At 42.5% G+C, this 14,088-nt stretch overlaps 2 protein-coding genes across 7 annotated transcripts in view; one reads left to right on the forward strand and one right to left on the reverse strand.

The window, feature by feature from the left end:
- Positions 1–14,088, reverse strand: part of MALT1 (MALT1 paracaspase) — a 134,202-nt gene that overhangs the window by 27,103 nt on the left and 93,011 nt on the right. For all 4 annotated transcript variants that reach the window (XM_056544430.1, XM_056544420.1, XM_056544438.1 and 1 more), the window contains 2 exons: positions 10,370–10,393; positions 3,713–3,916 (listed from right to left, as the gene is read on the reverse strand). In XM_056544430.1, the coding sequence (XP_056400405.1) occupies positions 3,713–3,916; positions 10,370–10,393 (228 nt within the window). The remainder of the gene's footprint in view (positions 1–3,712; positions 3,917–10,369; positions 10,394–14,088) is intronic.
- The window catches only part of ALPK2 (alpha kinase 2), a 281,066-nt gene that overhangs the window by 8,580 nt on the left and 258,398 nt on the right, over positions 1–14,088 (forward strand). Inside the window, exon 1 of one of the 3 annotated variants that reach the window (XM_056544340.1) lies at positions 1,816–2,007. The exons of the other annotated variants lie outside the window; for them this stretch is intronic. The gene's annotated coding sequence lies outside the window, so the exon portion shown is untranslated. Of the gene's footprint in view, positions 1–1,815; positions 2,008–14,088 lie in introns of those variants that run through there. 3 annotated transcript variants of the gene reach the window in all.

Below are 14,088 nucleotides of genomic sequence, written 5' to 3' on the forward strand. Positions count from 1 at the left end.
TGTAAAGCGGCGTCTAGAATTATCTAGAAATGAGTGTCCAATGCCGGCAGCTGGTGATTTAGGTAAAGGTTATGGATCATTGTAATTAAACAAGAAGGCGATATGACAGCGGTAATTAACTGGCATTGCTGGTTCATCCACATGTAGCCGGCTCAGTGACATGTGCTAGTTGGTAGCAGTTCTTTATTGTAATTTTATTCAAGCCTCGGTATTCGATGCAAGGTTGCAAAGACCCGTCTTTCTTTTCCACGAAGAAGAATCCGGCTCAAGCAGGGGAAGAGGACTTCCTGATAAATCCCTTCTGAAGATTCTCCTGGATGTAATTAGTCATAGCCTGAGTTTCAGGGACCGACAAAGGGTAGATTCTGCCCTGGGGAGGTGTGGTGCCGGACAGTAAATCAATAGGACAGTCATAGGGACGATGTGGTGGTAGGACTTCAGCTTGTTTTTCACTGAAGACATCAGCAAAGTCCTGAAGGAACAAAGGCAAACGTACAGAGGACAAGAAGATGATTCCAACCTAGCCAAACGTATTTGAATACAGTGGTTGATGCAATGCGGTCTCCAACAAAGAACTTCACCAATTTTCCAATCCAACTGCAGGGCATGGAGGCCAAGCAGGAGAGAAGTACAATGAGGGAGTACATGAAAAGTCAAGTTCTTCTTATGCAACGCTCCGACCTGCCTAGACAACCGTTCAGTGCGGTATAGCACAGTACAGTCCAGTCTTTCTCCATTGACCGTAGAGATGTACAAGGGCTTTAACAAGCAAGATACAGGAAGATGATACCTGTGTACTAGGGAGGCATCAATAAAATTTCCTGCGGAACCTGAGTCCAAGAAGGCAAGAACAGAGAATCTCATTGGAGTAATGAAAAAGCTGGACCGTCAAATTTAAGCGTAGAGAGGTGGTATTCACACCTAGGGAGGCCTCTCCCACAAACCATAGGTGCGAGCATTTCCCTGTTGCTGTGGACGTAGAGGACAATCTTTTAGGAAATGATCCGCACTGGCACAGTAAAGGCATAGATTCTCAGTTCGTCTGCGAATTCTTTCCTGCAGGGTCAGGCAAGACCGATCCACCTGCATAGCCTCCACTGCAGGAGGCAACGTAGAAGATTGCGGTGGTTGCTGGAAGACAGGTGCCAGACGAGGAAAGTGCCGAAGTTGTGCAGATTCCCTTTCTTGGCGAAGTTCCTCACGTCGCTCAGAGAAACGAATATCAATCCGGGATGCCAAGTGTATAAGTTCATTCAAGTTAGATGGCAACTCCCGGGCAGCAAGGGCGTCCTTGATATGACTAGATAGTCCTCTCTTGAAGGTGGCGCAAATAGCTTCATTGTTCCATGATAACTCCGATGCCAGGGTACAAAACTGAATGGCATACTCGCCCACAGAGGAGTTGCCCTGCGAAAGACTATGCAATGCAGTCTCTACTGAGGAGGCTTGGGCTGGTTCCTCAAAGACACCTTGAAATTCCTTCAGGAAAGCCTGGAGATTGGTTGTGAGAGCATCACTGCAGTCCCAAAGCGGAGTTGCCCAGGCCAAAGCCCTTCCAGTTAAGAGACTGATGACGAAGGCCACCTTTACTCGTTCCGTAGGGAACTGTTCCGCCATGAGTTCAAGGTGCATGTAGCACTGCGTCACGATACCACAACAGGACTTGGTATCCCCCTCAGGAAGAGACAAGCGGAGTTTCGTTCCGGAGGAAACTGCAGCAGCGGGAGGCAGCACTGGAACAGGAGGAGGCTGTGGTTGTGGCTGTTGCTGCTGAGCAGTTAGCAACTGCTGCATCATGCGGATAAGTGGCTCAACTGCTATGCCTGCTGGGCCAACTGCAAGTGTGGGAGGTGCAGGGACTTTATAATGTAGTGTCAAGTGCAACAACTAATTATGGGCGCACTGGCCCTTTAAATTTCAGAGCTCCGGCGCCCCTGTGCGTCCTAGGAGACAGGAACGCACACCGGAGCTGAGACACAGAGGAGGAGGAGGCGGCAGCGGAGCGTGGTGAGTGACAAGCTGGGATTCGCATGCGGGCGCGTCCCGCAATGCGAAGCCCAGCCCCGCCGGCAGACACAGGGGGACACAGTGGCACCGCGCTCACGGCGGGAGCTTGCGGCCAGAGCGCAGAGTGTAACATAGATAGATAGATATGAGATAGATGTGTGGTGACCCAGTACAGGAGTTGCACCCGTGTACTCTTGCTGTCCTGTCAGGTGGACTCTAATGCGGTGTGCCCTGAGTCCCTCTTTAATCTATGTAATGTAAATGGTTAATTATACCTTGTGTTATCTATTATAATGTGTTTATACTGTTGTGTTTATCTATATGTGCCTTTAAATATTGTTACTAAGTGTTGTAACAAAGGAAGGTACCAGTGATCACGTGACTTATAGGGTGACCTTTAGGACCCATCAGGAGTCTCCCCCATATAAACCCTAGGAGGAGCTAGCTAGTCAGTCTAAGCTAAGCTGAGATACAGTGAAGTCAATTCCTGAGAGAGTGTCTGGTGTCCTGAGGAGACCCAAGGTCTACCACGCAGCCACACATCCACTAACCAAGTGCCCCACAGGTGAACCTCAAAACCTGGTAAGCTATATACTGGGTGAAGTCTGTCTAGTCAGTCCTAGTCAAGTCAGTCAAGATCAGTCTGTATAAAGTCAGCGTGGGTCTTCAACAATTAATCCAAGTCCACTACAAGTCCCAGCGAGCCCACAAGTCTCTAAAGTCACTGGTCATCTCCTTGGGCCTAACTGAGCTGTAAAGATATTCCATCTTTCTGCCTCAGTAAAGCTGCTGTTGTTTTGTAACTTGGTGTCAGAGTCATTATTTGCCCCGTGCCTAGCCCAGGATCCATTGCCCATACCTTCGGGTGGTGTAGAGGTAAAACCATACCCAGGCGTCACGAACACAAGGGGTTAATGCCATCTGCCCCTAGGGTAATAACATCTGCCCTCATCACACCCTCACCACAGATAGATAGATATAGAATATGAGATAGATAGATGATTGATAGATAGATACGAGATAGATATATAGATTGATAGATAGATAGATAGATAGATATATAGATAGATAGATGGATATGAGATAGATAGATATGAGATAGATAGATGATAGATATGAGATAGATAGATAGATAGATAGATAGATAGATAGATATGAGATAGATATGAGATACATACAGTAGATATAGAATATGAGATAGATAGATATGAGATAGATAGATAGATAGATAGATATGAGATAGATAGATATGAGATAGATAGATGATAGATATGAGATATATAGATAGATATGAGATAGATATGAGATAGATACAGTAGATATAGAATATGAGATAGATAGATATGAGATAGATAGATACAGTAGATATAGAATATGAGATAGATAGATATGAGATAGATACAGTAGATATAGAATATGAGAGATAGATAGATATGAGATAGATACAGTAGATATAGAATATGAGATAGATAGATAGATAGATACATACAGTAGATATAGAATATGAGATAGATAGATATGAGATAGATACAGTAGATATAGAATATGAGATAGATAGATACATACAGTAGATATAGAATATGAGATAGATAGATAGATAGATAGATACAGTAGATATAGAATATGAGATAGATAGATACATACAGTAGATATAGAATATGAGATAGATAGAGATAGGGCAACACTAGGATTTTGTGACTTTTACCATAAACGCCTTTGTCCAGTAATAGTAAGAATTCATTCACCGTGTTCCTCATTTCCACCTCGGTGAGATCCAGCAGGGACACTACCTTGAAGTCGAGCTGACGCAGCAGGTTTGTGAGTTCATACACATCCACCATTGGGGCTTTTAGCTGGCTGTGGTTCTTGTAAGACATGTTCCCGATCAGCAATGCTACTTTGTCCGTCGCTGGAAAGAGACACAATCAGATTGGGTCAATAAGCCACGAGGTCTCCAATACAGTGCAACATCCCATGTGCTGCATGTCACCCCAAACACACTGCAACATCACACGTGCTGCATGTCACTCCAAACACAGCGCAACATCACACGTGCTGCATGTCACCCCAAACACACTGCAACATCACACGTGCTGCATGTCACTCCAAACACAGCGCAACATCACACGTGCTGCATGTCACCCCAAACACACTGCAACATCACACGTGCTGCATGTCACTCCAAACACAGCGCAACATCACACGTGCTGCATGTCACCCCAAACACACTGCAACATCACACGTGCTGCATGTCACTCCAAACACAGCGCAACATCACACGTGCTGCATGTCACCCCAAACACACTGCAACATCACACGTGCTGCATGTCACTCCAAACACAGCGCAACATCACACGTGCTGCATGTCACCCCAAACACACTGCAACATCACACGTGCTGCATGTCCCCCAAACACAGCGCAACATCCCACGTGCTGCATGTCCCCCCAAACACAGCGCAACATCACACGTGCTGCATGTCCCCCAAACACAGCGCAACATCCCACGTGTTGCATGTCACCCAAAACACAGCGCAACATCCCACGTGCTGCATGTCCCCCAAACACACAGCAACATCCCACGTGCTGCATGTCACCTCAAACACAGCGCAACATCCCACGTGCTGCATGTCACCCCAAACACACTGCAACATCACACGTGCTGCATGTCCCCCCAAACACAGCGCAACATCACACATGCTGCATGTCCCCCAAACACAGCGCAACATCCCACGTGTTGCATGTCACCCAAAACACAGCGCAACATCCCACGTGCTGCATGTCCCCCAAACACACAGCAACATCCCACGTGCTGCATGTCACCCCAAACACAGCGCAACATCCCACGTGCTGCATGTCACCCCAAACACAGCGCAACATCCCACGTGCTGCATGTCACCCCAAACACACTGCAACATCACACGTGCTGCATGTCACCCCAAACACAGCGCAACATCCCATGTGCTGCATGTCACCCCAAACACAGCGCAACATCCCACGTGCTGCATGTCACCCCAAACACAGTGCAACATCACACGTGCTGCATGTCACCCCAAACACAGTGCAACATCACACGTGCTGCATGTCACCCCAAACACACTGCAACATCACACGTGCTGCATGTCACCCCAAACACAGCGCAACATCCCATGTGCTGCATGTCACCCCAAACACAGCGCAACATCCCACGTGCTGCATGTCACCCCAAACACAGTGCAACATCCCACGTGCTGCATGTCACCCCAAACACACTGCAACATCACACGTGCTGCATGCCACCCCAAACACACTGCAACATCACAAGTGCTGCATGTCACCCCAAACACACTGCAACATCACACGTGCTGCATGTCACCCCAAACACACTGCAACATCACACGTGCTGCATGTCACCCCAAACACAGCGCAACATCCCATGTGCTGCATGTCACCCCAAACACAGCGCAACATCCCATGTGCTGCATGTCACCCCAAACACAGCGCAACATCACACGTGCTGCATGTCACCCCAAACACACTGCAACATCACACGTGCTGCATGTCACCCCAAACACAGCGCAACATCACACGTGCTGCATGTCACCCCAAACACAGTGCAACATCACAGCTATTGTATGTAATGCCAGATACAATGCACCATCAATAGAATCCTAGCTATGGTGCAACATTAATATAATCCTGTGTACAGTGCAACATCTATGTAATCCTGGATACAGTGCCTCAGCAGTATTCCCAATGCAACATCAATATAGTCCTAGGATGCACAGTGTTTCCCAACTAGGGTGCCTGCATCTGTTGCAAAACTATAACTCCCAGCATGCCTGAACAGCCTATGGTAGTTTTGCAACAGCTGGAGGCACCCTGGTTGGGAAACACTAATCTAAGTAATTATGGATATGATGCAACATCACACGTGTAACCTGTATTCACACTGGGTGCAATGCAACATCATGCATACTGCCTGTAATCCCAGGTATAATGCAACATCATGCAAACTGCCTGTAATCCCAGGTATTATGCAACATCATACATACTGCCTGTAATCCCAGGTATAATGCAACATCATACATACTTCCTGTAATCCCAGGTATAATGCAACATCATACATACTGCCTGTAATCTCAGGTATAATGCAACATCATACATACTGCCTGTAATCCCAGGTATAATGCCACATCATACATACTGCCTGTAATCCCAGGTACAAAGCAACATCATACATACTGCCTGTAATCCCAGGTATAATGCAACATCATACATACTGTCTGTAACCCCAGGTACAATGCAACATCATACATACTGCCTGTAATCCCAGGTATAATGCAACATCATACATACTGCCTGTAATCCCAGGTATAATGCAACATCATACATACTGTCTGTAATCCCAGTTATAATGCAACATCATACATACTGCCTGTAATCCCAGGTACAAAGCAACATCATACATACTGTCTGTAATCCCAGGTATAATGCAGCATCATACATACTGCCTGTAATCCCAGGTATAATGCAACATCATACATACTGCCTGTAATCCCAGGTATAATGCAACATCATACATACTGTCTGTAATCCCAGTTATAATGCAACATCATACATACTGCCTGTAATCCCAGGTACAAAGCAACATCATACATACTGTCTGTAATCCCAGGTATAATGCAGCATCATACATACTGCCTGTAATCACAGGTATAATGCAACATCATACATACTGCCTGTAATACCAGATATAATGCAACATCATACATACTGTCTGTAATCCCAGGTATAATTCAACATCATACATACTGCCTGTAATCCCAGGTATAATGCAACATCATACATACTGCCTGTAATCCCAGGTATAATGTAACATCATACATACTGTCCATAATCCCAGGTATAATGCAACATCATACATACTGCCTGTAATCCCAGGTATAATGCCACATCATACATACTGCCGGTAATCCCAGGTATAATGCAACATCATACATACTGCCTGTAATCCCAGGTATAATGCCACATCATACATACTGCCTGTAATCCCAGGTATAATGCCACATCATACATACTGCCTGTAATCCCAGGTATAATGCAACATCATACATACTGTCTGTAATCCCAGGTATAATGCAACATCATACATACTGCCTGTAATTCCTGGTACAAAGCAACATCATACATACTGCCTGTAATCCCAGGTACAATGCAACATCATACATACTGCCCGTAATCCCAGGTATAATGCCACATCATACATACTGCCTGTAATCTCAGGTATAAAGCAACATCATACATACTGTCTGTAATCCCAGGTATAATGCCACATCATACATACTGCCTGTAATCTCAGGTATAAAGCAACATCATACATACTGTCTGTAATCCCAGGTACAAAGCAACATCATACATACTGCCTGTAATCCCAGGTATAATGCAACATCATACATACTGCCCGTAATCCCAGTTATAATGCAACATCATACATACTGCCTGTAATCCCAGGTATAATGCAACATCATACATTCTGCCTGTAATCCCAGGTATAATGCAACATCATACATACTGCCTGTAATCCTAGGTATAATGCCACATCATACATACTGCCTGTAATCCCAGGTATAATGCAACATCATACATACTGCCCGTAATCCCAGGTATAATGCCACATCATACATACTGCCTGTAATCCCAGGTATAATGCAACATCATACATACTGCCTGTAATCCCAGTTATAATGCAACATCATACATACTGCCTGTAATCCCAGGTATAATGCCACATCATACATACTGCCCGTAATCCTAGGTATAATGCCACATCATACATACTGTCTGTAATCCCAGGTATAATTCAACATCATACATACTGCCTGTAATCCCAGGTATAATGCAACATCATACATACTGCCTGTAATCCCAGGTATAATGCAACATCATACATATTGCCTGTAATCCCAGGTATAATGTAACATCATACATACTGTCCATAATCCCAGGTATAATGCAACATCATACATACTGCCTGTAATCCCAGGTATAATGCCACATCATACATACTGCCGGTAATCCCAGGTATAATGCAACATCATACATACTGCCTGTAATCCCAGGTATAATGCCACATCATACATACTGCCTGTAATCCCAGGTATAATGCCACATCATACATACTGCCTGTAATCCCAGGTATAATGCAACATCATACATACTGTCTGTAATCCCAGGTATAATGCAACATCATACATACTGCCAGTAATTCCTGGTACAAAGCAACATCATACATTCTGCCTGTAATCCCAGGTACAATGCAACATCATACATACTGCCCGTAATCCCAGGTATAATGCCACATCATACATACTGCCTGTAATCCCAGGTACAATGCCACATCATACATACTGCCCGTAATCCCAGGTATAATGTCACATCATACATACTGCCTGTAATCCCAGGTATAATGCAACATCATACATACTGCCTGTAATACCAGGTATAATGCAACATCATACATACTGCCTGTAATCCCAGGTATAATGCAGCATCATACATACTGCCTGTAATCCCAGGTATAAAGCAACATCATACATACTGCCTGTAATCCCAGGTATAATGCCACATCATACATACTGCCTGTAATCCCAGGTATAATGCCACATCATACATACTGCCCGTAATCCTAGGTACAAAGCAACATCATACATACTGCCTGTAATCCCAGGTATAAAGCAACATCATACATACTGCCCGTAATCCCAGGTATAATGCCACATCATACATACTGCCTGTAATCCCAGGTATAATGCAACATCATACATACTGCCTGTAATCCCAGGTATAATGCCACATCATACATACTGCCCGTAATCCTAGGTACAAAGCAACATCATACATACTGCCCGTAATCCCAGGTATAATACCACATCATACATACTGCCTGTAATCCCAGGTATAATACCACATCATACATACTGCCTGTAATCCCAGGTATAATGCAACATCATACATACTGCCTGTAATCCCAGGTATAATGCCACATCAAACATACTGCCCGTAATCCTAGGTACAAAGCAACATCATACATACTGCCCGTAATCCCAGGTATAATACCACATCATACATACTGCCTGTAATCCCAGGTATAATGCAACATCATACATACTGCCTGTAATCCCAGGTATAATACCACATCATACATACTGCCTGTAATCCCAGGTATAATGCAACATCATACATACTGCCTGTAATCCCAGGTATAATGCCACATCACACATACTGCCCGTAATCCTAGGTACAAAGCAACATCATACATACTGCCCGTAATCCCAGGTATAATACCACATCATACATACTGCCTGTAATCCCAGGTATAATGCCACATCACACATACTGCCCGTAATCCTAGGTACAAAGCAACATCATACATACTGCCCGTAATCCCAGGTATAATACCACATCATACATACTGCCTGTAATCCCAGGTATAATACCACATCATACATACTGCCTGTAATCCCAGGTATAATGCCACATCATACATACTGCCTGTAATCCCAGGTATAATGCCACATCATACATACTGCCCGTAATCCTAGGTACAAAGCAACATCATACATATTGCCCGTAATCCTAGGTATAATGCCACATCATACATGCTACATGGGATCCCTTGTACAATTAAACATCACACATGCTTCCTGTAAAATAACAGCCTAACATTACCCTAAATAACAAAGCTGCATTATTGTGCAACAATGTATCTCCTGCTCCAATGATGGGGCAGATTTGCTATTATGGTCTACAATATGTTTTTGTTTTCTACAAGTTTTTGATCAGTGGGGGCGGAGTTTATGCAAATGTGACACAAAATGAGCCTTAAACAATCTGTACACATCGGGGGAGATTTATCAAAACCTGTGCAAAGAAAAAGTTTCCCAGTTGCCCATAGCAACCAATCAGATCGCTTCTTTCATTTTTAACAAGGCCTCTGCAAAATGAAAGAAGCGATCTGATTGGTTGCTATGGGCAACTTTTAATTTACACAGGTTTGATAAATCTCCCCCATCAACACAGAGAATGGCTCCCTAGATCTATTAAATGTGCAGTCAGACATGGTGTAACCAATAGAGGAAATCCACCAGGAAAGGATTGTGTAGACATAGAGTCCTGTCCACAATATACAGTGTATGGAGTCACAGTATAGACGGCTATTATCTTATCTCCAGTCAATGGAGATATTAAATCATCTCGCTAAATCTGCATGAATAATACTTCCCGGTTCTACTGCAATAATACGACACAGGCTGCGCCAACCGGGAGACGGGTACAACAGGGAGGATGGCATACAGGAAATATTCATGATATCATAGTCCTTACCAAAGAGAGGTTCATTGGAGGTCTCTGCAATACAAAAGAAAAGGTATCAAATTGGGGTTATGATACATGACAGATAGATAGATAGATAGATAGATATGAGATAGATAGATAAATATGAGATAGATAGATATGAGATAGATAGATAGATATGAGATAGATAGATAGATAGATATGAGATAGATAGATAAATATGAGATAGATAGATATGAGATAGATAGATATGAGAGAGATAGATAGATATGAGATAGATAGATATGAGATAGATAGATAGATATGAGATAGATAGGAGATAGATAGATATGAGATAGATAGATAAATATGAGATAGATAGATATGAGATAGATATGAGAGAGATAGATAGATATGAGATAGATAGATATGAGATAGATAGATAGATAGATAGATAGATAGATATGAAATGGATAAAGGCAGCACACCACGATGGTATAATCCAAAAAATCGTGAATTTATTCCATGATGTAAAAAACAACGTTTCGGCGATCTCTCACCGCCATTTTCAAGCGAGCACCGAGGTTCAACAGACTTGCACCCATTTCACTATTCTGGATGTGCTGCTTTTTATGAATTTTCTAGATAGATAGATAGATATGAGATAGATAGATATGAGATAGATAGATAGATATGAGATAGATATGAGATAGATATGAGATAGATATGAGATAGATAGATAGATAGATATGAGATAGATAGATATGAGATAGATAGATAGATATGAGATAGATAGATATGAGATAGAGAGATAGATAGATAGATAGATAGATAGATATGAGATAGATAGATATGAGATAGATATGAGATAGATAGATAGATATGAGATAGATAGATAGATATGAGATAGATAGATAGATAGATAGATATGAGATAGATAGATAGATATGAGATAGATAGATATGAGATAGATAGATAGATAGATAGATAGATATGAGATAGATAGATAGATAGATAGATAGATATGAGATAGATAGATAGATAGATAGATATGAGATAGATAGATAGATATGAGATAGATAGATATGAGATAGATAGATAGATAGATAGATAGATATGAGATAGATAGATAGATAGATAGATATGAGATAGATAGATAGATAGATAGATATGAGATAGATAGATAGATAGATAGATAGATAGATGTTTCCTTGGCACCTCTCCCCCCTCTTCTCCCCTCCTTGCTAAGTTTCAGAGTAAAAGATAGTATTAGGGTGCGTTCAGACAAGCGGATCCACAGCGTATTTAATTATGCGGATCCGCCACCGAAGGACCCTACAGAGTGCCTTTAGATGTACCTTCTCGCAGTAGCAATACACCGCTACAAGCAGACACTGCGATGCGCGAGTCGCAGTGCGCATGCGCAGTATACTCACACATCGCGGCCGCTCTCTGCTTAGCTCAGGGAGCAGGGGGGGCGGCTGCGATGTGTGCGAGTCGCCACACAATGCACAATGTACTCGCACACATCGCAGCCGCCCCCCTTGCTTGTAGCGACATATTGCCACTCCGACCAGGCACATCTGAGGCGTCAAATACGCTGTGGATCCACCTAAGGGTGCGTTCACACACATATTTTTACTGCAGATGTGCGGCAAATCATCTAATGCCAGAAAGTTACATCCATTTAAAAATCTTAATCCTTCCAACACTTATCAGCTGCTGTATGCTCCAGAGGAAGTTGTGTAGTTCTTTCCAGTCTGACCACAGTGCTCTCTGCTGCTTCCTCTGTCCCTGTTAAGAACTGTATAGAGCAGGATAGATCCCTATGGGGATTTACTCATGCTCTGGACATTTCCTGACAGACAGTGGTGTCAATACACACACTTGAAATGTCTGCAAGTCTGATCAATTAGATCCAAAAGTCCAACATGGGAGCTCAACACCTCCCTTACAGGGGTACTCCGGTGAAAACCTTTTTTCTTTTAAATCAACTGGTGGCAGAAAGTTAAACATATTTGTAAATTACTTCTATTAAAAAATCTTAATCCTTCCAATACTTATTAGCTGCTGAATGCTACAGAGGAAATTCCTTTCTTTTTGGAACACTGATGACATCACAAACACAGTGCTCTCTGCTGACATCTCTGTCCATTTTAGCAACCATGCATAGCAGATGTATGCTAAGGGCAGCATGGTGGCTCCGTAGTTAGCACTGCTGCCTTGCAGTGCTGGGGACTTGGGTTCAAATCCCACTAAGGACAACAATAAATAAAGCATTATTATTATTATAATAACATCAGCAGAGAGCACTGTGCTCGTGATGTCATCAGAGAGCATTCCAAAAAGAAAATAATTTCCTCTGTAGTATTCAGCAGCTAATAAGTACAGGAAGGATTAAGATTTTTTAATAGAAATAATTTACAAATATGTTTAACTTTCTGCCACCAGTTGATTTAAAAGAAAAAAGGTTTTCACCGGAGTACCCCTTTAACCCCTTAAGGACCCAGCCATTTTACACCTTAGGACCCGGCCATTTTTTGCACATCTGACCACTGTCACTTTAAACATTAATAACTCTGGAATGCTTTAAGTTATCATTCTGATTCCGAGATTGTTTTATCGTGACATATTCTACTTTAACTTAGTGGTAAAAATTTTTGGTAACTTGCATCCTTTCTTGGTGAAAAATCCCAAACTTTGATGAAAAATTTGAAAATTTAGCATTTTTCTAACTTTGAAGCTCTCTGCTTGTAATAAAAATGGATATTCCAAATATTATTTTATTTTATTCACATATACAATATGTCTACTTTATGTTTGCATCATAAAATTGACGAGTTTTTACTTTTGGAAGACACCAGAGGGCTTCAAAGTTCAGCAGCAATTTTCCAATTTTTCACAAAATTTCCAAAATCACAATTTTTCAGGGACCAGTTCAGGTTTGAAGTGGATTTGAAGGGTCTTCATCTTAGAAATACCCCACAAATGACCCCATTATAAAAACTGCACCCCCCAAAATATTCAAAATGACATTCAGTCAGCATTTTAACCCTTTAGGTGTTTCACAGGAATAGCAGCAAAGTGAAGGAGAAAATTCACAATTTCCATTTTTTACACTCGCATGTTCTTGTAGACCCAATTTTTGAATTTTTACAAGGGGTAAAAGGAGAAAATGTATACTTCTATTTGTAGCCCAATTTCTCTCGACTAAGCACATACCTCATATGTCTATGTAAAGTGTTCAGCGGGCGCAGTAGAGGGCTCAGAAGGGAAGGAGCGACAAGGGGATTTTGGAGCGTACGTTTTTCTGAAATGGTTTTTGGGGGGCATGTCCCATATAGGAAGCCCCTATGGTGCCAGAACAGCAAAAAATACCCACATGGCATACCATTTTGGAAACTAGACCCCTTGAGGAACGTAACAAGGAATAAAGTGAGCCTTAATACCCCACAGGTAATACCCCACAGGTTTCACGACTTTTGCATATGTAAAAAAAAATTAAAAAAATTTCAATAAAATGTGTGCTTCCCCCCAAATTTCACATTTTTGCAAGGGTTAATAGCAGAAAATAGCCCCCAAAATTTGTAACCCCATCTCTTCTGAGTATGGAGGTACCCCATAAGTTGACATGAAGTGCACTATGGGCAAACTACAATGCTCAGAAGAGAAGGAGTCATATTTGGCTTTTTGAGAGCAAATTTTGCTCGGGGGCATGTCGCATTTAGGAAGCCTAAATGGTGCCAGGACAGCAAAATAACCCCCACATG

Source organism: Hyla sarda, chromosome 1 (assembly GCF_029499605.1).
Source record: "Hyla sarda isolate aHylSar1 chromosome 1, aHylSar1.hap1, whole genome shotgun sequence".
NCBI classification, from domain to species: Eukaryota; Metazoa; Chordata; class Amphibia; order Anura; family Hylidae; genus Hyla; species Hyla sarda.